This window comes from Leptodactylus fuscus, chromosome 4 (genome assembly GCF_031893055.1).
Source record: "Leptodactylus fuscus isolate aLepFus1 chromosome 4, aLepFus1.hap2, whole genome shotgun sequence".
NCBI classification, from domain to species: domain Eukaryota; kingdom Metazoa; phylum Chordata; class Amphibia; order Anura; family Leptodactylidae; genus Leptodactylus; species Leptodactylus fuscus.
In genome coordinates, this window is record NC_134268.1 from 163,750,461 (window position 1) to 163,771,713 (window position 21,253).

The 21,253-nt window shown below is 40.8% G+C and overlaps 1 protein-coding gene across 1 annotated transcript in view; it reads right to left on the reverse strand.

Annotated features, from left to right (window-relative positions):
* The window catches only part of ANO10 (anoctamin 10), a 204,298-nt gene that overhangs the window by 67,153 nt on the left and 115,892 nt on the right, over positions 1-21,253 (reverse strand). The window contains exon 12 of the mRNA XM_075271313.1: positions 19,437-19,556. Coding sequence (XP_075127414.1) covers positions 19,437-19,556 — 120 coding nt within the window. The remainder of the gene's footprint in view (positions 1-19,436; positions 19,557-21,253) is intronic.

A 21,253-nucleotide genomic window follows, 5' to 3' on the forward strand; every position in this document is an offset into this window, starting at 1 on the left:
TGTTGAACCGTCAATCCACATTTCTCTAATATATATGGCCACCTTAAAGGGAACCAATAACGCATAATGCAGGGTTTCCCAAAATATCTGAAGGCTGTATTTGCCTCTTATTCTACCCTACACTTTTCAGCTGTATTCTGCCTCTATCAGTGTAGTGTGCTGCACACCTCCGTATCAGTACTCATGGCTCTTGTTCATGCCTGCGAAAAGACATCCTACACAAAAGCCATGTGACTATATAGCTGAGATGAGAATACCAAAACCCCAAATGTGGCTGTTTTACACAATTTCCATAAGTCCTATATAGGCAAATAGGATTTATGCAAACGGTATAACATGACTTCTGCAGTATGCAAATAACATAGCTCATTGTGCTTTACTGTTTCTGTATTTACTCCTATGGCACTTACAGAAACAATGGTGGGATATTTATCAAGACAGGTGTATAGTCTGTTGGTTCTGATAATCTCTACACTCCTGAAAGATGAGCTTCATATATGACAAGGTGCATACTTATAGAAATTAGGCCATACAGTACAGACCAAAAGTTTGGACACACCTTCTCATTCAAAGAGTTTTCTGTATTTTCATGACTATGAAAATTGTAGATTCAAACTGAAGGCATCAAAACTATGAATTAACACATGTGGAATTATATACTTAACAAAAAAGTGTGAAACAACTGAAAATATGCCTTATATTCTCGGTTCTTCAAAGTAGCCACCTTTTGCTTTGATTCCTGCTTTGGCATTCTCTTGATGAGCTTCAAGAAGTAGTCGCCTGAAATGGTCTTCCAACAGTTTTGAAGGAGTTCCCAGAGATGCTTAGCACTTGCCGGCCCTTTTGCCTTCACTCTCACCCCAAACCATCTTGACTGGGTTCAGGTTTGGTGACTGTGGAGGCCAGGTCATCTTGCGTAGCGCCACATCACTCTCCTTCTTGGTCAAATAGCCCTTACACAGACGGGAGGTGTGTTTAGGGTCATTGTCCTTTTGAAAAATAAATGATGGTCCAACTAAATGCAAACCAGATGGAATAGCATGCGCTGAAAGATGATGGGGTAGCCATGCTGGTTCAGTATGTCTTCAATTTTGAATAAATCCCCAACAGTGTCACCAGCAAAGCACCCCCACACCATCACACCTCCTCCTCCATGCTTCACGGTGGGAACCAGGCATGTAGAGTTCATCCGTTTACCTTTTCTGCGTTGCACAAAGACACGGTGGTTGGAACCAAAGATCTCAAATTTGGACTCATCAGACCAAAGCACAGATTTCCACTGGTCTAATGTCCATTCCTTGTCTTCTTTAGCCCAAACACGTCTCTTCTGCTTGTTGCCTGTCCTTAGCAGTGGTTTTCTAGCAGCTATTTTACCATGAAGGCCTGCTGCAAGTCTCCTCTTAACAGTTGTTGTAGAGATGTATCTGCTGCTAGAACTCTGTGTGGCATTGACCTGGTCTCTAATCTGAGCTGCTGTTAACCTGCGATTTCTGAGGCTGATGACTCGGATGAACTTATCCTCCGCAGCAGAGGTGACTCTTGATCTTCCTTTCCTGGGGTGGTCCTCATGTGAGCCAGTTTCTTTGTAGTGCTGGATGGTTTTTGCAACTGCACTTGGGGACACTTTCAAAGTTTTCCCAATTTTTCAGACTGACTGACCTTAATTTCGTAAAGTAATGATGGTCACTCGTTTTTCTTTACTTAGCTGCTTTTTTCTTGTCATAATACAAATTCTAACAGTCTATTCAGTAGGACTATCAGCTGTGTATCCATCTGACTTCTGCACAACACAACTGATGGTCCCAACCCCATTTATAAGGCAATAAATCCCACTTATTAAACCTGACAGGGCACACCTGTGAAGTGAAAACCATTTCCGTTGACTACCTCTTGAAGCTCATCAAGAGAATGCCAAGAGTGTGCAAAGCAGTAATCAAAGAAGCTAGAATATAAGACATATTTTCAGTTGTTTCACACTTTTTTGTTAAGTATATAATTCCACATGTGTTAATTCATAGTTTTGATGCCTTCAGTGTGAATCTACAATTTTCATAGTCATGAAAATACAGAAAACTCTCTGAATGAGAAGGTGTGTTTAATCTTTTGGTCTATACTGTACTTAGCACAGCTTTGTGCATGGACTGAAATCTACACCAGCTCATGGATCATTTACAACAGAAAACGGCTGTAAACACTCATATCAGCATGGTGGCTCCACATACACCAAGCCCATCTCCAAACCTTTTTTGCGCACAACCCTGACTTGTGTGGAAAAAAGGCATACAAGACAAGACAAAGTTTCCCCAGTGTCTTTGGCTGTTTCTGAAGTCCTTGGCCGAATGACTGAAACTTGGAGTCCTTTAATTATATGAGCAATTTGCGCCATGGTAGCTCTACTGTGAAGTTGGATCAGATGGGCCAGTCATTGTTAAATGAGCAGTTCTGGTAGTTCTTCCTTGAAATACTTTGGTGGTACACCTGCATATTGGGAACGCCCCACTATACCTGCCATTTTGGAGTTACTATGACCGGTTTGTCTAGACATTATATCTGTCCCTTGTCAAGGTTGCTTTAGTCTTTACAATATATAAGACCTCCTGGTAATCATAACTGCTAACTTCAGGGGACACCTTGTCTACGGAGGACAACATGAGCTGTATTGACCTTTATTTACCACAATGCTATATTTATTGAAATTTCTTGTATGTCATGTTGTTGCATTTTAAACACTTTGCTGCATTAAATACTAAATAAGGACAAGACAGTGAGAATAGACTGAGGGGAACATCACATTGAGCATACTAAATAAGAGGAACTGTACTGTGCGGTAAGGTCAATATTAAAATATGTCCAAGGACAAACTGTTAAACAGTAACCCTGGAATGAGAGAACATTGATAGATTATTATATACGGATGTTCAGAAAAAAGTATTTCACTGGAAAACCAAATAAAAATATTCTCTATCAAGTCTATCAAACAATTCCCTTAAGTATCCAGCCCGACCAACCAGGCCAAACATAATTGTAACTATTACTACGTCTTATTTTTCACTTTTCAAAAAAAAAAATTTCTTGAATTTGTTACTTGACAAAAGCAATTTTAGAATGAATGAGCGAATTCTGAGTGATGATTTTTATACTTTTAGGCCACTTTATTTATATAGAGAAGTAGGAGTTGAAGATTTTGTAATAAATCTGTTTTATTGGTTAGGATCTTTCAGACAAATAACACAGTATGTTCTTGTGCCTTTTGGACTAATAGTGTTGTGTACATTTGACAGATCCGCTTTAAGTGTCAGTAAACCTATAGTATGAGGTTAGAGCACTCAAAATGTTTGCAGAGCTTTATGCAAAGGCACATGGTCACTTTCCATGGGTTCGTTGATGACCTTGACAATAAACTGGTCAGAAAGTATCCAATGTCCTGGGGCCGCCAGCGATAAGGTGTAATGTCTAGGGAAGCCTGGCAGCAAGTGATCAGTTTCCCTGCAGTGACACTATAGGGGAAATTTATGACTATGTATCAATGGGTTATCTGTATAATGTACGATAGAAAAGATTCTTCTGAGTGGAATACGCAAGTTGTCTCCTCCCCTGTATTAACCTACAATTCCCAATAAAGTATATGAAAATGGTTTTCTAGACTAAGCAACCCCTTTAAAGGGGATCTATCAGCAAAATTGTGCTGTATGAGCCCCACATATGCCTGAATAGCCTTTAAAAAGGCATCGCTAATCTTATTTTAAACCCCCCCACCTCCCATTTTAAAATAATACCCTAAAAATGAATATGGAAATGATACTTACCCATGCACGGTGGGCGGTTGCGCACTGTCCAACATCATCTTGCTGTCACGCCTTCCTCCTCTTTCTTCTTCCAGCGACGCCCTACTGTCCTGGCTCTTCCACACCTTGTTCTTCTGTTCTTCCTCAATGAAGAGGTTCGCATGCGCAGTACGCTTGCGTAGTTCTAAGGGAAACTTAGAACTACTACAAAAATGGCCCCGGAGTGTGCACAGCAGCGCTTTGAAGGGAGCGCTACTGCGCACGTGCAGGATTTGAACCAAAGCGGCCGGAAGAACAGAAGATAAAGGCGGGGAAGAGCCAGGACAGGAGGACGTCGCTGGAAGAAGAAAGAAAAAGAAGGCATGACAGCAGATGACGTCGGACAGTGCACGACCGCCCACCGTGCACGGTAAGTATAATTTGCATATTCGTTTTTAGGGTATTATTTTAAAACAGGGGGGGGGGGGGTTAAAATAAGATTAGCGGTGCCTGTATAGCCTTTTTAAAGGCTATTCAGGCATATGTGGGGCTCATGCAGCATAATTTTATGATAGAGCCCCTTTAAAGATTATGGGTCAATATGACAGACTTATTCAAAAAAAGGTCTCAGTAATCTACCCTAACAGAATTATACTGGTGGAGCATATGCATCGAGAAAGAAGCCCCCCCCCTCCCCAAATGCTGGACATGGGGACTATATTTACTATACATATATGTATAGTGTATTGCATATATTACATTTTCTAATATTTACCTTTCAGCAGCCTGTAGAGTCCCTTTACTTAAATGAATGCAGAATATAATAATATCTGTAGCAAAATAACAAGGAGTTAACACGAAGGAGGGAGATGCAGCTGCAGAATGGGGAGAGGGGGAGGAAGCCTCTTATTACCGCCCTGTATACAGCACAACTGGAAGAGACTGTTCCAAAAATTGACAATTACAGAAACCAACAAATTTATAACCGAATATACACCATTTATTATGTCGTAATCTGTGTAGTCATTAAGACGTATACATCTAATATCTTCTAATGTATGGACTGAATTTCACTGAATTTGTTATTAGTTTTGCTTCACTGTAAATGTCATCTGAATGGCCTTATGGGTAAGGTAAGGCCTGTGGCTCTTTGTGTTCTGCAATCTGAATGACGGCTTCAAACGTCAAGCAGTAGAGACACAAGATGACCTCCATCCCCTTTCCTTAAAGATTAGGCCTGACATCTGCTGAGTTACTTAGCTCCAGTGAACTCAGATAACACTTTTCATCGCTAGATTTCTCGGAGCTATTTATTAGCATTCATGGCATGTTCTGTATGTTGTACATATAAAGCTGTTGGATAAGAAAATGTATGCAAATCATATAGTTTCTGCTGTGGACTTTTTGCTTTCATTATACCTATAGGGAAACTTCTGGTGTTTCATAGATATAATTGCTAGAGATGAGCGAGTACTGTTCGGATCAGCCGATCCGAACAGCACGCACGCATTGAAATTAATGGACGTAGCCGGCACGCGGGGGGGGTTAAGCGGCCGGCCGCCGTCAAAGCGGAAGTACCAGGTGCATCCATTCATTTCTATGGAGCGTGCTGTTCGGATCGGCTGATCCGAACAGTACTCGCTCATCTCTAATAGTTTACTGTTAAAGGGGTATTCCCATCTTGTATGGGTATGGCATGTCTCTAGGATGTGTCATAACTTTATGATCAGTGGGGGGTCCAATCTCTGGGATCTCTACTAGAGATGAGCGAACACCCAAATGTTCGAAGTTCGAAATCCGATTTGAACAGCCCCTCACTGTTCGAACGGGTTTCGAACCCCATTATAGTCTATGGGGAACATATACTCGTTAAGGGGGAAACCCAAATTCGTGTCTGGAGGGTCACCAAGTCCACTATCACACCACAGGAAATGATGCCAACACCCTGGAATGACACTGGGACAGCAGGGGAAGCATGTCTGGGGGCATATAAGTCACTTTGTTACATGGAAATCCCTGTCAGCTTGCGATTTTCACAAGCTAACTTTTTCCCATAGGAATGCATTGGCCAGCGTTGATTGGCCAGTCTCCAGAATTCGGCCAATCAGCGCTGGCTCTGCCGGAGGAGGCGGAGTCTAAGATCGCTGTACACCAGTCTCCATTCAGGTCTGACCTTAGACTCCGCCTCCTCCGGCAGAGCCAGCGCTGATTGGCTGAATTCTGGAGTCTGGCCAATCAACGCTGGCCAATGCGTTCCTATGGGAAAAAGTTTATCTCACAAAAATCACAATTACACACCTGATAGAGCCCCAAAAAGTTATTTTTAATAACATTCCATCCTAAATAAAGGTTATCCCTAGCTATCCCTGCCTGTACAGCTATCCCTGTCTCATAGTCACAAAGTTCACATTCTCATATGACCCGGATTTGAAATCCACTATTCGTCTAAAATGGAGGTCACCTGATTTCGGCAGCCAATGACTTTTTCCGATTTTTTTCAATGCCCCCGTTGTCGTAGTTCCTGTCCCACCTCCCCTGCGCTGTTATTGGTGCAAAAAAAGCGCCAGGGAAGGTGGGAGGGGAATCCAATTTTTTTAGAGTTTTCCATGTGGTGTTCGATTCTAATTGAACAGAGCAAACAGCGTGATGTCCAATCGAACATGTGTTCGATAGAACGCTGTTAGCTCATCTCTAATCTCTACCAATCTAGAGGATGAAGGGGCTGCAGTGTTTGTTTAACGCTGCATCCACATTTAAAGAGATCCTCCCCTAAAATGTTATTATAACCATTTATTACCTATGTGAGGTCTATTAACCTGGTGCCCTTCATTCCAGAATCTATGATCCCATTCCAGAGATCATCTTCTCTTGTCCTCTATCAAAAAATGACCAGTAGTATCTGCAGGAATGCTGACCCCGTCCCATGAATTGGCATGGGATGGACCACCACCGTCAACCTGTGTGCATCACAGTCTCTTTTATCCATAGGCATTACTAGAAGATGGCTGCACATAGGATCAGTCCTAACATGGAAAAGATCTGCACAGGCTAGGTCAAGGCTGATCCTGTATGTGGTCAACAGAAAGACCGCTCTGAGGACAGATTCGTCTTATTATGTTCAGACCGAAATATATGAAGCTGGTTTTGCAAGTAGCGTTTGCACCACAGCAAGGTAGATGCCATTTTATAACCTGCAAGCATTGCAAACCCTGCACAGAAACCCAGGTTTAGTCAGTCTTTAGCTTGCTCCCCCTGGTGGCTGGCTTATGCTTCATTTTTTCTATACTGAAACTAGTTGACAACCTTATTAAAAATAACAGGTCAAATAATAAGGGGAAACCAGGCGATCTATCAGTGCAATAATAAAACGTAACAACATTGACACTTTAACTCCAGTGCCATGAAAAGGTCAATACAATATGATTGAAAACAACAGAAACTTCCTATTAATAAAGACATTTCCTTTCCAAGTTTCCTGTCCCTTAGGTGCAGAAGCAAAACATATACATCTATGGCAATACTCTAACAATACATGAGAACTATATATTGGAATTGTCAGAAATGCATATGAACCACAAAGGGAAATATGATAGAAAAACATTTACAGCTATTTCTGTTCCATTCATTAAATGTCTCCTTTGTAGCTCGTGTCACCTAGTGCTGTGAAAGTAAAAAAGTGAGAATGAGAGCAAGAACCATACAGCTGGTTCAAGATGCAGACAAGAACACAGAAGCCACTTCAAATGTCTTTATCCCAGCATGATTTCTTCATATTTTTCCATATACTCTATGCCCTCTGTCTGAACCAGACGTCTAACTGCAACCAAATATAGATGTGCTGCAAAAGCATTCCCAGCTATCGCACATCATCAAACAAGTGGTAGAGGAGTGAAAGCATAAATTTACTCTTCATACATCAAAAGAGAAACCTACACATTAAAACATCAATATATGAGAGAGGTGCAGAGTATAAAAGCCCAGTGTAGCTCCAGCTCCCAGGATTCTCATGTCATAACATATATAGATTTGACATATATACACACACACATCAATCTATGTATTAGCTGATGACCACAGAGGTTATGAAAGGGTGGGATATATTAGTCATTAAAGGGGTTGTCCAGGGCCAGACATATTTTAGCTACTGTAGCAATGAAATGCAAATGCCAGTTGAAGCAAATATATTGCTATTACAGTAATGGCTAGTTTGTTCTGTTTCTGATGTGGTCACCAGCAGTGGTTCCTGTGACGTTATATATACTTCTTAGGTCCTCTGCTTCACTCTCCTGGTGCGGGATCAGCTCGTTCGCTTAGTGTGAACTGTCCCTCTCCTGTGTGAGCTTCTCCACAGCCCCAATATCTACAGAGAATATATCCGATATCTGTCCTCCTTGTGTTGGCGTTATGTAGGGACAATGTATGGGACCTTCCACCACTACAGAGACAGACATGTCTTATGTCATGATACATAAAACCATACAACTCAAAGAGGGTTACTTTGTTTTTGGGTTGTTTTTCTCATGACTGTATATCCTAGAGCAATATCAGTAATAATAGGTGTCCGGTACTAACTGCAGCGACCAAGGCACAAATGACAATATTAGCATTTCATTTTCACTCTTGCCTGAAGAAAGCAATAGAAGTGAATCGGAGGCGAAAAACGCACATTTTTTTCCACGCGTTTTTTTGCAAAAAAAAAAAAAAAAGAGCGCCGCTTTTTTTGCAAAAAAACGCGCGGAAAAAAAACGCTGCATGTTTTTTCGGCCCATTCACTTTACGGGAGGGGAAAACAGCCTGGCAGTTTTTGAAGCTACAAAAAGAGCTACAAAAAGCGCAGCAAGGTCCATAAAAAGCTTCCTAATTAGGAAGCGTTTTTTTCCGGTGCCAAAATAAGCCATACATTATTTACGTGTGAACTAAGCCTAAAGGAGAAGACATCCAACTATACATACAGCTTGACACAGAGACATAGGGTTAGTAATTCACCTACATATACTTGAGTTCACTATTAGGAACATTTCAGCTGTGCATAATAAAAGTTAGCTCGGTGATGTAGGGATATATTTTTTATCTTATCAGCAATCGGTGCGTATTCGTACCCTTTCAATCACTTTCTAGCCACAGTACACAGCAATTTGTTGTTTTTGGCAGTATGAGGACCTACACAATACCACTGTGATGAACCAGGTTTATGAGAGAGGAAGGTGGGTAGTGACCCTGGCACAATCTCCAGAGCCCAGTGGGGACACAGCTCTCCAACGTAATGAAAAGGATTCCTCTTTCCCAGATAAAGATGAGCTGTTCATCCCCCACCTCAGGGAGTATGAGGAGGGGGGCTCTCTGGCAGGCAGGTTTGGTTAAGCACTAGCCTTAAGAGACTATGAGACCTTAGAACTGATGTCACATCTATGGAGCCAGCTAAGGGAGCTATGTGTGTCCATCTCCAGCTGAAGATTCCTAAGCTCCTGAGACAAGGGCTTTGAAGTATCATCCTATTTTTACTCCAATTTTTAAGTCCAAATTTTGTTTGTAATGTTGTGTTATTTTGTCATCTTTTCTTGTGTACATAATCGTACTGAATGCTTTTTGTATTAAATTGTTAAATTTAAGGTTAATTTGTGTTGCTCTATGAACCCATTACCTATTTGGAGGTGTGTTATGTCTGACGCCTGTATGTGTTAGTGCAGTTTCTACGTCAGGAAAGTAGTTCACAATCTACTTTCCCCATGATTTGAGCGGGCATTGTGTGACAAGCGTACAAACCCCATTATAGTGTATGGTGTCTGTGTGCTTTTACAGCACAGCGTTTGCAATTGCGTTTGTATTTCGTTCTGGGGTCCCCATGCGGACTCCCCCGGACGGAATCCAAACGCTGATGTGAACGAGGGGTTACTGGAGAACTAAGTTTGCTTTTCCTTCCATAGCCAATGGGGGTGGGCATGTACCCCAGATGCCGCTTAGCAGGCCAGGATCTTTAAATACAGGGTAGGAGCAGTGAGCTGAACCTTTAACCTCCTTGATAGAAAGCTCTGCACAACATATGAGATAGGATATTCAGTTTAGTACAGTGTGTAACCTCTGATGCATACTAACAAGCTGAGATTTGCATAGACAGCTGAACGGAGCTCCTAAAGCTGTCATACATACGTAGTGTGCAGTCCTCTTGAGAAATTCAGTAAGACATGTGAATCATCTAAAATATCTTGTAGGTCACTACTGAACAGCATCAAGCATTCTTATGTGATCAGTCATCATAACCATCTTCAGCATTTTCCCTAGGCTTCTTGCTTACTGTTATTTTAGTATATGTGGTATTACGATGCTCTTGCGTTCATCCACTAAGATGATGACATGATAGCATGCAGATCTGCTCAGGTTAAAGGGGCTCTATCACTGGGAAAAGTCATTTTTAACTAATCACATGCTTGCATAGGCTTTAGAAAGGCTATTCCACACCTACCTTTAGTTTGTAGATTGCCTCAGTGGTTTCTGAATAAGGGAGGGTTCACACGGAGTAACGTGCCGCGTGATGTGGCACGTAGATGCTGCGTGAGCTTTTGCGGGCCGTTCACGCTCCCATTGATTTCAATGGGAGCGTGGATCGTATACGCGGCGCTATTTTGCGACCGCAAAAACACGGCCGCAAAATAGCGCCGTGTATACGATCCACGCTTCCATTGAAATCAATGGGAGCGTGAACGGCCTGCAAAAGCTCACGCGGCGTCTACGTGCCACATCACGCGGCACGTTACTCCGTGTGAACCCTCCCTTAGTCCGTTTTTATTCATATGCTAATGAGCTTCCAGCCAGCTCATGAAGTTCCCAGCAGCCTCCTCTCTCCTATTATCTCCTATGTGTGTGAGGCAAACAGGAAGCTGAGTCATCATCATCAGCAGCAGTCTCCCATAGGAAACAACAGGAGAGGAGTGCACGATGTATCTTGCAACAGTCTAATTAGCATATGAATAAAAACGGACTTATTCAGAAACCACTGAGGCAATCTACATACTAAAGGTAGGTGTGGAATAGACTTTCTAAAGGCTATGCAAGGATGTGATTAGTTAAAAATGACTTTTCCTAGTGATAGAGCCCCTTTAAGTCAATGAAAAGCATGTAATATTATCTAGAATAATCTACAGTAACACGACATGGCGCAAGTGTGAACACCCCCTTACTTGTATATGAATAAAACTAAGATTTACATATAAATGGGGCTCCAATTCTGAGTAACAGAGGCATATTTGGAAACTGTAGAAAACCCTCTACAAGGTACTGGGATTAGGTTTCTATCCAATTTACTGTTGACAGGCTCCCTTTAGTGGGCTCTGTCAGGGTGAGGCCGAGTTCACTTCTGCGCCCCGGCCTCCGTTATGCAGGTTTCCGTTTGCTGCCCGAAACTGGGCAGGAGACGGAAAACTGCAGGCATTTTTCAAACCCATTCATTTGAATGGGTTTGGAAACTGTCTAGCCGTGAGCGCTGGTGAGCGTTTTGTGATCTCCGCGGTGAAACCGTTTTTCTTTTACCGGACACAAAGTCGGACATGCAGGACTTTGTGTCTGGTTAAAAAAAAAAACGGTTTCGCCGCGGAGAGCACAAAACGCTCCCCCGGCACTCCCAGCCGGACACTGTCTGTTGGGTTTCCGTCTTCTGTCTGCATGAAGACGGAAACCCAACAGACAGAGATTGGGTGCAGATGTGAACGAGCAGTCAACTGTCTTTTTGTACTTTTGAAGACAATAGTAGTACAGCCTGTCAAAAATAAATTAAACCCAATAAAATCCATTAAATCCATAGGTGCCATGGCTGTTTTATAAATGAATGCCACAACAGAACCCAAACTACACAATATGCGATTATGTAACAGGTAAGCAATATATTTACTATAATAGCAATAAAAAAAGCACTATAAAACAAGCAATATTAAGCACTTATTGAGTGTACTAATATTTTCCTTCATTTGTTAATTTCACCATAAAAAAATTCACCTATAATAATACTTTTAGATTAGACAATATAGGTGTTTAGTAATCCTAAACACACACGTGTGTGTATATACATATGTATACGCAGCACATGGACACACACAGTGTCCTTGAAATGTTATGCTTGCTTACTACTGTAAAACCATTCGCTGTTGTACGTATGCCAAAGTATTCCATGATAGAGCATGCCAGCCTGTGAATGCCCTTTAAATCTGGCCACAATGTGTGGGAAGAATTCTGTGCAATGGAAACATCAATAAACACTCCAGCTAATGTGAATACCTGGTCCTGTGCTTCATTCTGACTGCTCATTGGTATTTAGGAACACAGGCGTAGATTTGCTAAGCAAAAAATGTCCGTAATTTGCATCAACAGACCATGCAAAGTACCACATATATCAATTGTTTTAGGCCGGGACCCATGTTGAGAATTTGAAGCATGCTGACCACAACGGAAATACCGCAGCAAAAAACACATATTACAGTACCTGTGAAGTGGATGGGATTCTGGCTAATCTCATCCAAACATTGCAGAAAAAACCTGCAGCAGAAATGCTGCAAATTCAAAAATCATTGTGTTTTTGTGAATCTCAGCATTTCAATTATACCCACGGAAATGCTGGCGTTTAATGTAGAAGTACGATAGGAGCAGAAAGTCTGTAGCGGAAAACTCGGTGGACTTTCTGTAAAAAGTGCTGTTATGTGTTATGTTCATGTAGATGGTGGTAAGCCACATGTATAGTTAGGTTATCAGTTCTATTTAGTTAGTTGCTCAGACGAGCAGGTTTTTATTTAGTTTTTACCTGAAGTTAACGCTGTATTTTGTTTTATTTTGTGCCTGAAGTCAAGGTTTATTTATTTCCAGTTTTTTTCTAGGTAACCCAGTTTGCTGCACATTTTGTGTCCCTTTCTTGACTGTTTGGTTCCACATCACTGCTTCTACCCAGTTAACTTCCCCACAATGTATATATATCTTATTAAACAGCATTAGACCCTTTAATAAGCCTAGTCTAACTTTGAAATGGGTAAAACTTCTATAGTATTGACAATTAACACACATATTACTTAATTATTATTACTATTATTACACAACAATGCTACATTTTACACCTCCCACCTGGAGTAGATGTCAATTCCTAGCATAGATGGACTGTGATACACCACAATTATTAACATCTATGAAGGTCTGGGGTTTAGATTAAGGCGAACTCCTAAAATGCCGGTCTTAATAAATTCCATCCATTGCTTAAAGCAGACAACCCCTTTAATTCTTTCCCTATATAAATGACAAAGTATTTTATTTATTAGATTTTTTTTTTAATGCAAACAAAATTCCCAACAACATCTGTCTCCATCCTTTAGTGATACGTAATAAGGACCGAGAATATTTTTGCAGAAAAGATCTGCATGCTTCTTATGAGGAACATGGACAGGTGCAGAGGTCTGGAAACCTGCCAGGTCCCAATTTATTTATTAATCTATTTTTACTACAGTTTGGTTTGTTATATTCTTCTCATAAAATATAGAAGCTTCAATTTTATAGATACAGGACTATAATAACTATTATTGAAAGAAAACGAGGCAAACTGGATTACAGACAGTATATCATTTCACTATTGTATATCCAAAAATATCTAAATCAGTTTCCATTCACTTCCAGCACTTACTATAATGGCTACTTAGCTCAACGACTACATTGCAAAAGTTTAAAAGCCTGGCCAATTTCAGATCACTGCCGTCTCTAATTTGCAAGCTCACACTTGGCAGTCTGTTATCTTGTATGACAGCTTTTATGTAACTCCGAGTCATTATGTAAGTGATATTTACAGACTTAGCCATAATCCCCTGGGCATTTAGGCTTTAGACTGCTCTGTCAGATCCTTCCTTGTAACGGATTTTATGAATAATATTTCGAAACATCGCTCAGGTTGCTATTTAAGGCCAGTTATTCAGCAACGCTGCACTAAATTTACCAGAAAAGTAGCATCAGCCCCTTGTGAGCCCGGACACATTTATTTGCCCTCTGTCAACTTGTCTTTCAAATTACAGCAGAATAGAAGCTTTCAACAGCGCGGCCTAAAGTATGGTAAAGAGCTTTCAGGAGGCATAATATGGTTGGCCTATCCCTTAGGACAGGCTATCATTATCAGATCAGCTGCAGACTGACTACTGGTTGCCCTATATACCCACTGATCAGCTGCTTAAAGGGATATGTCACTACAACAGTACCTATTTATCTATAGGCACAGGCAGCCGGATTCATGGGAATAAACCACTTCTTTCTGCTTCCCGATGGCTGCCTCTGTTTATCCTTAATGAGCAATTTGGTGCAGCGACCGTTGTTCTCATTGCACCAAAGAGCTGACTATGTAACCTTGTGCAAAATTACACTCTAATATGGTCAAACTATGAGAAAAAAATCCAGAGTTAGGAATCAAGGTCCCTATTTAGAACATATATAGCATAATCTGAACAGGTACTTGAAAAGGAATTGACTTATTTTGGCTGATTTTCCAGCCATAGGACAAAAGCAAAGCAAGGTCCTTACACTTACACTCCGCAAATCCATTTTTGCTTATTTTTTTGTTAAACAAGAACTAAAAGTGTCAATGTTGGTTACAGAGACAGCAGCTGTGTGCTTGTTTGTATTGTTGGGGAAGGCGGTATAATTTAAGACTAGCCGTAAATAAGCATTTAAGAATAGATATACGGTATACGTTACAAATACATACGTAATAGTGAGACAGTATGTACCGTACATAAGAGATTTACTCTGCAAGTTCTGCTGCTAGAATTGCATTTAAGATGTTCGAAAACAAGTGACAAAGGCGTAAAGAATAATAGTTCATGCGAAAATGATGCTGACAAATAGGACGGTTTTTAACCAGTCAAGGATACAGCTATTCAGCGTTCGATGAGGCAACATGTTTTTAAACATTTTCCATTCAGTGTCTTTATTTTTCCATGGACGTATTTGTTTAAAATGGAACAAGTGGTATTTTGGGACGCATTTAATATTCTGTGTAGCTTTTATTCAGGTTTGTATAAAAAAAAAAAAAAATAGTCTACAAATTACATTGATGGCGCAGTTTGAATATCTAGTACGTGCCAAGTTTACAATGACACATCTAGGCTCCTGCGCAGGACTTTTTTTTTTTTTTTTTCTTTTTTAAGAAGGGGGCAGAGCCCGCAGGAAACTGATGGGAGTTATACTAGAAATTTACACCGTTCCTGACTGGCATAGATTTCAATTCAGGAAAACCTACATGTGCAAAAAATATTAAGAGGCCTCTTAGTAATTCTGGGGCATCTTGAGTCTGTCTTAATAAATCTCCCTAGTGTTTTGGAGGTTTGCTTTGAGGCTGGACATTGGTATACAGATTTCTTAGCCCAAATCGTCCAGTGGATCTGGACCTAGTGATATAAAATGCTAGGAGTCCTTGCCTCTACACAGCTATACTGTCTTATTCTGTATACCGCATAGGACAGCAGAGCCACATAGCTCACTAAGATACTAAGTTAGGGCTGGGAAATCCGACCGAAGTATGGATCAGATTTTCCAGGATGTATTCCCTTGTGTGAAGGAGGATTAAAAAGCTGTGCACTTGATCACCACATGCTCACAGATAGACAATTTTTTTCCGATGCAGATATCTTTGAAGAAAAAAAAATCCAGAAAGCACAGGGAATAATTGTATCATTTTTCATTATAAAACCAGTGACATTTATTTGCTGAAACCATAATATCCCTTTAAATAAGCATCCGGAACAGTAAATAAACATCCTTGTAAGGCCAGGTTCACATGGCAGAAAATGAAGAAGAATTTGAGGCGGATATTTACCTGAAATTCCTCTTTGATTTCTGCCTCTCCAATGGCGATTGTTGAGCCTAACCATCTGGGCGTCTCTCGCCATGGTCTCTGCGGCTGAATCAGTTGTGGACTCCACAGCAAGATCGAGTTTATTTTTTCAGCATCCTGCTTCGATCTCTGCTTCTCATTGAGAACAATGGGAGGCAGAATCAGGGTGGAATTGTCATCAAAATCAGCGCCAGATTCTGCCACGTGAACATACCCTAACCGTAACAACCAGTATAACTCCAATGAATGGCCTTACCGTTTGTATAGGTGCATGAATTACTGCTGGATTCCAAGGTGAAGAATGCAAATGTGTTGTGGATGCTAGAATAAAACTGGCTGTCTTACTTAAAAAACTGTTGTAGCTTCACTATATATATATATATATATATATATATATATATATATATATATATATATATATATACACATCCCTCCTGATGTCACCTACCATTACCTATACCAGGGGTCAGCAACCGTCAGCACTTCAGCTGCTGTGAAACTACAACTCCCAACATGCTCCATTCACTTCCATGGGAGTTCCAAGAGCAGCACAGCAAGTATGCATGCTGGGAGTTGTAGTTTTACAACAGCTGGAGTGCTGCAGGCTGCCTACCCCTGACATATACTATAACTCACAATTCAGTCAATATGCACCATATAAGTTTCTGTATTTTCCAATACCTGTCTGTGTTCAGGGGCACTCTGATTTACATGTACCATACTGTAATAGAAGAATACTATATAACAGGACATGGTCAGCCATAAAACTTCCAGAGATCAGACTTAAATTTGATTTCATGTGATCTGGTTTTGCTCCCAGCATCCAAATGACTCATATTGCAATTCTCAAGGGGGCAGCTTAACTACTTTTAATTTAATTTCCAGGAGCCGGGCCAGAAGATCGAAAAGTACAGAGATACCAACATAGTCGTCAGAGAACATAATACTGTCTTGTTTTACCGCTGCCAAGATGGGACAAAGATGAACCAAAAATGTAATAAAGGAAAATAAACCAGATTTAAGATATGCAGAGAGTCCAATAGCACCCTGAGCAAACAGCAGCGGGGATTATTCATGTTACTGATTCACTCGAATTGTGTAAGTAAGGCATGGCAGCACCAAGCACTGCCTAGAGTCTGCTGATAATGAGATCATTAACGCCGCCCTCCAGACGTGGCCACAACACACTTCTTACCGCACACTATGCTTACTGTTCTCTAAGGTGCAGTATTAATGAGCTCTCGTCTTCCCACATTGTCCCTCTCACCAGCCAATGTACATAAATATGGAGGTAAGAACAAAGAGAGGGACTGTCTATGTGTCGCATCTACTAAATGTCAGGGAGAAATGATGCCGCTCCCAAATCATTAGTGTATGGCGTTCTCCCTTCTAGACAGTGTTTGTGTGCCTGGGTGTACCCATGTGTACTAGCGAGCACCTCCGGTTATTTGTTTAGTGGATAAGATGGAACTTGAATTTCACATGTGATGAGGGAGATGCACAGACTAATGTAAGTAAACCACAAGACATGTGGAGAGAAAGAAAAACAATTGCTCAAAACAAGCCAAACTATTAGAAATGCAGAATTAATAAGTGGGGCCATGTACCTAGCTACTGCTTAGCTTTACCAGGGTAAAAGGATTCCAAGTAAAAACTACCTACAGGTAATGGTAAAAAAGCAGTGTGGATATAAATGGGGTCTGTCAGTAGTTCTGGGGTCTGTCAGGAATTCTGACTTCTAAACAACTAACAGGGCTAGTTAGGTGATGTGTAAGTCAGTTACAACATGCCTATGTGGATGGCCAAACTAGCTGATGTATTAAAATTAGGCTTTAATTCAATTTGTGCCAAGTGTCTTCTGTGCAATCCCTGGCAGTGAAGTTATTTGCAGACAATGCCCCAACTTCTCACCTCTGCTCCTGGGCGATGGCTCTAGAGGTCTCCTGAACAGACACTAGAGTAGTAAGGAATAGGTTGGCAAGCATTTAAGATCTCAGAACACTGGGGAATGTTGTCTGCCTCCAAATATGGTATATGCTTGCCATCTTCCAAGGTTTAAGCAAGCCGGTATACCACTTTTTATCCCCCTCAGATTTGGAATTCAATCCTCTTCTCCATTAGATACAATAAGGCTAAGGCCCCACGGGCCATATCCGCAGCAATAAAGCGTTGCGGGAAAAACCACTGCGTGAACGAATTGCGGTTCTTTCCGCAGCGCTTTTAAGAGAAAGCTCACAGAGTTTTCCTCCGCGGACTTTCTCATAACATCATGTCTACGGGAAAGCCGCTGGTGTTTCCGTAGATATAATTCACATGCTGCAATTTGCAAAGCCGCAATGGCTTTGCAAATTGCAGCGTGTCCGCACTGCGTTTTTTTCCGCAAAGTGGGCATGAGATTCACATGAATCCCATCCCCTTTGCTTGCACTGTTAAATGCCGTGATTTTTCCCGCTGCGGGCAAATCGCCGTATTTACGCTCCGTGGGGCCCCGGCCTAAGAGGTGGATTTCTCAAGTATTTTTTTTCTCATGTAGACTTCGAGGCAGAAAATATGCTAAATTGTGTGAAACAAACACCCAACAGCCATTTAACATTGTGGAGGAAGATTGATTAAAACTCTTTTTTTCTCGATTATTCAACTAGTATGGCCTTCAATACATGGAAGGTTTTAAAGGCGCTCTATCTTTGGGAAAAGTCATTTTTAGCTAATCACATCCGTGCATAGCCTTTAGAAAGACTATTCCACACCTACCTTTAGTATGTAAATTGCCTCAGTGGTTTTTGAATGAACCCGTTTTTATTGATATGCTAATTAGACTCTTAGTGCACCATTGTGCACTCCTCTTTGCTATTGTTTCCTATGGGTGTATACAGCACAGGCTGATGACTTCCTGCTTGCACACACAGATAGGAGAGAACAGCAGAGAGCAGTGCTGCTGGGAACTTCCTGTGCTGGCTGGAGGATAATTAACATATGAATAAAAAAACAAACAGACTTATTCAAAAACCACTGAGGCAATTTACATACAAAACGTAGGTGTGGAATAGCATTTCTAAACGCTATGCAAGGATGTGATTAGTTAAAAATGACTTTTCTCAATGATAGAGCCCCTTTAACTGGCCTATACATTACTTTATCCTGTGCTTATAGCACTTTGGAGAGGTCATACAGGTACAAATGTTAAAATGTAATATTTGCAATGCAATGTATTTCTATGTGGAATGCCTAAAGATCTACAGAATATGGTGTGCCAAGTCACTGGATAAAACGCTAATTTCAGAGGAGTATTATTTCTGTATAACAAATATCAGAGATTTGCAGATATCTGTAGCAAGGAATTGCCTTGAAAAACTGTAGAGGCACAAAAACAGATGGAGCTGTCTGCCCATATTTACGCCTTATGTACTATTACATATTCCACAGTGCTTTGCATACTGAATTTCCCATGGTGGGACTATTAGAGGATTATCTTATAGGTTCTTGAACATGAATTCTTACAGAAATACTCCTTTCCTGGACCTTATGTGATGTAACTATAGTCACCAAATGATGCCTATATTCTGGAAGTGTAGATATAGTATCGGCGCCTCTTGTGTATCTTGCTGGATTGAACCGGCTTCTAAGCATACTTTATCTGTATATAGGGACTCGCAGTCTGGGCTGTGAGCTGAAAAATAAACATCAGATCCAGGCTCCAGAGGAAGCTAATGGAAATGACTTGTCTCTAGTACCATAACAAAGCACTTCCAAGACCGTGCAAGTCATTTCCATAATTAAAGATTTTTTTCTCTTGCCTAGTTTACCTTCAGATAAGGAAATTGTTCACTTACCTGTTTCTGTTTGAGGGCTTCCATGGACTCAAATTCCAGTCTGGCTAATTTTATCCGGATGTCATATGGTTTGTTGGGAATCACAAATGCCAAGATAAACTTCAGAGCTAGCAGAGCGTGCTGTCAAATGAAAAAGAAAAAGGAATCATGTTAGTCGAAAGAAAGAAGATAAACAAAGGGAGACGATCATTCCAAAGAAATTTGTCAAGAATACACTGCTCGTGATATTGCAGGCTGGTATGACTAGCTACACTCCCATTCTCTGTGTTTTCTGGCACTATGATACAAATTCTGTGGCTTTGCCAAATGTATTCCAATGTTATCAGAGATCCATCCCATGAGTTAATCAGTTTTATTTACTTGCTGTTTCATTGCTATAGCTTTTATTTGTCCCTACAGATTGTAACCGTGGTGGGGAGGACTATACCTAGTGTATTGCAGCAAAATAAACTACATATTTTGCCATTCAACACTACAGGTTCTCACTATGTCCAGAAGTAAAGCATGTCATTTATAGTAATGCATACCTGGGCCTCGAATATATGACAATTTAACTGCATGACATAGAGTAGATATTATAACAAGTAACCAGCTGCCTGCTGAAATCTAGCTAAAGGTTAGATATGGACTACACATGTGCTACAAAGTTGCTATATGGATGGAGCAACAAATGGGTAAATGTCAGGCAGCTCCTTGCCCCATCATGCATGAAAGTCTCCGATTTCAGCGTAAAGATGGTTTGGTCATGTTGGATTACATATTCAGTCCTTTGTTTCCATCAAAGATAACCTACTATACATCAAGAAAGAGATGGCATGCAGCTTAAAAAGTCTCTAACTTTTCAGACAATGTGATCTCATTTAATAGATCATGTGATTCTAGACCAAAATGTAATGTACTTTATTTTTAAGTTTTGTTGTTTTCTGACTGATCAACCTCTCTAAAGTTTCCCTTATTGCTAATTTGCTGTTCACTCCTTGCTACTACGGAAGTGCCGCCTTTAGAAACCAGCAGTGAGTGGACAAAGTGATACAAGTCTCTCTTAAAGCTTCTGCATGTTTACACACTGCTTTCCCAACATTGCACCGAGAAGTAGAGTCTTTGTACTTTGGATTAGCTGCTTGTGTTATTGCTTATGGGATGTTATCATTGACAGCATGCAGATTTCTCTTTTTCTCTGTCAGGGATATTTTCAGCTGCATCATCACCTGATTTGGAGTCCAGCGTTCCTGGATCTTCTATATTATGGCCACTTGGACTCCCAGCCGATTTAAATGTAAAGAGACCAGAAATAGTAATAATAGATGAGGAGGGCAGACTGTTCTGTAACTGTACACATCTCCTGCCATACACACAAATGTGCAGTTCCAGACTGGAGTCAAAATGGGGCTATTAGCAGTTGAAAAACTGATATGACACTGCATATGAAGACTTATACAGCCAAATAATTCAACAGAAGTTATTTCAACTTTTGATGAAAACTCAGACACCATTTCTGCTTTAGCCATGGTGGGTGGGGTGTGGCACTAGACTTTTATGTTTATTAGGCCTTTATTGATCAATTACTGAAATGACTAAACCTAAAGAATATATCTATCAAGCACTTGTAGAACAATGTATGATACAACTGCTCTGCAATTTGGGCTACGTGACACAGCACATGACCCAAGATCACAGTATCATGGTGCCTACACTATAATCATTCAAACTGAATGTGGTCACATGGCAACCCGTAAGTTACTGTATTGTAACAGTTGCCAGAAATCCAAACTTGCTGAGTTTCTGGTGACTGTCATGAATCACCAATTGTTTGGAAA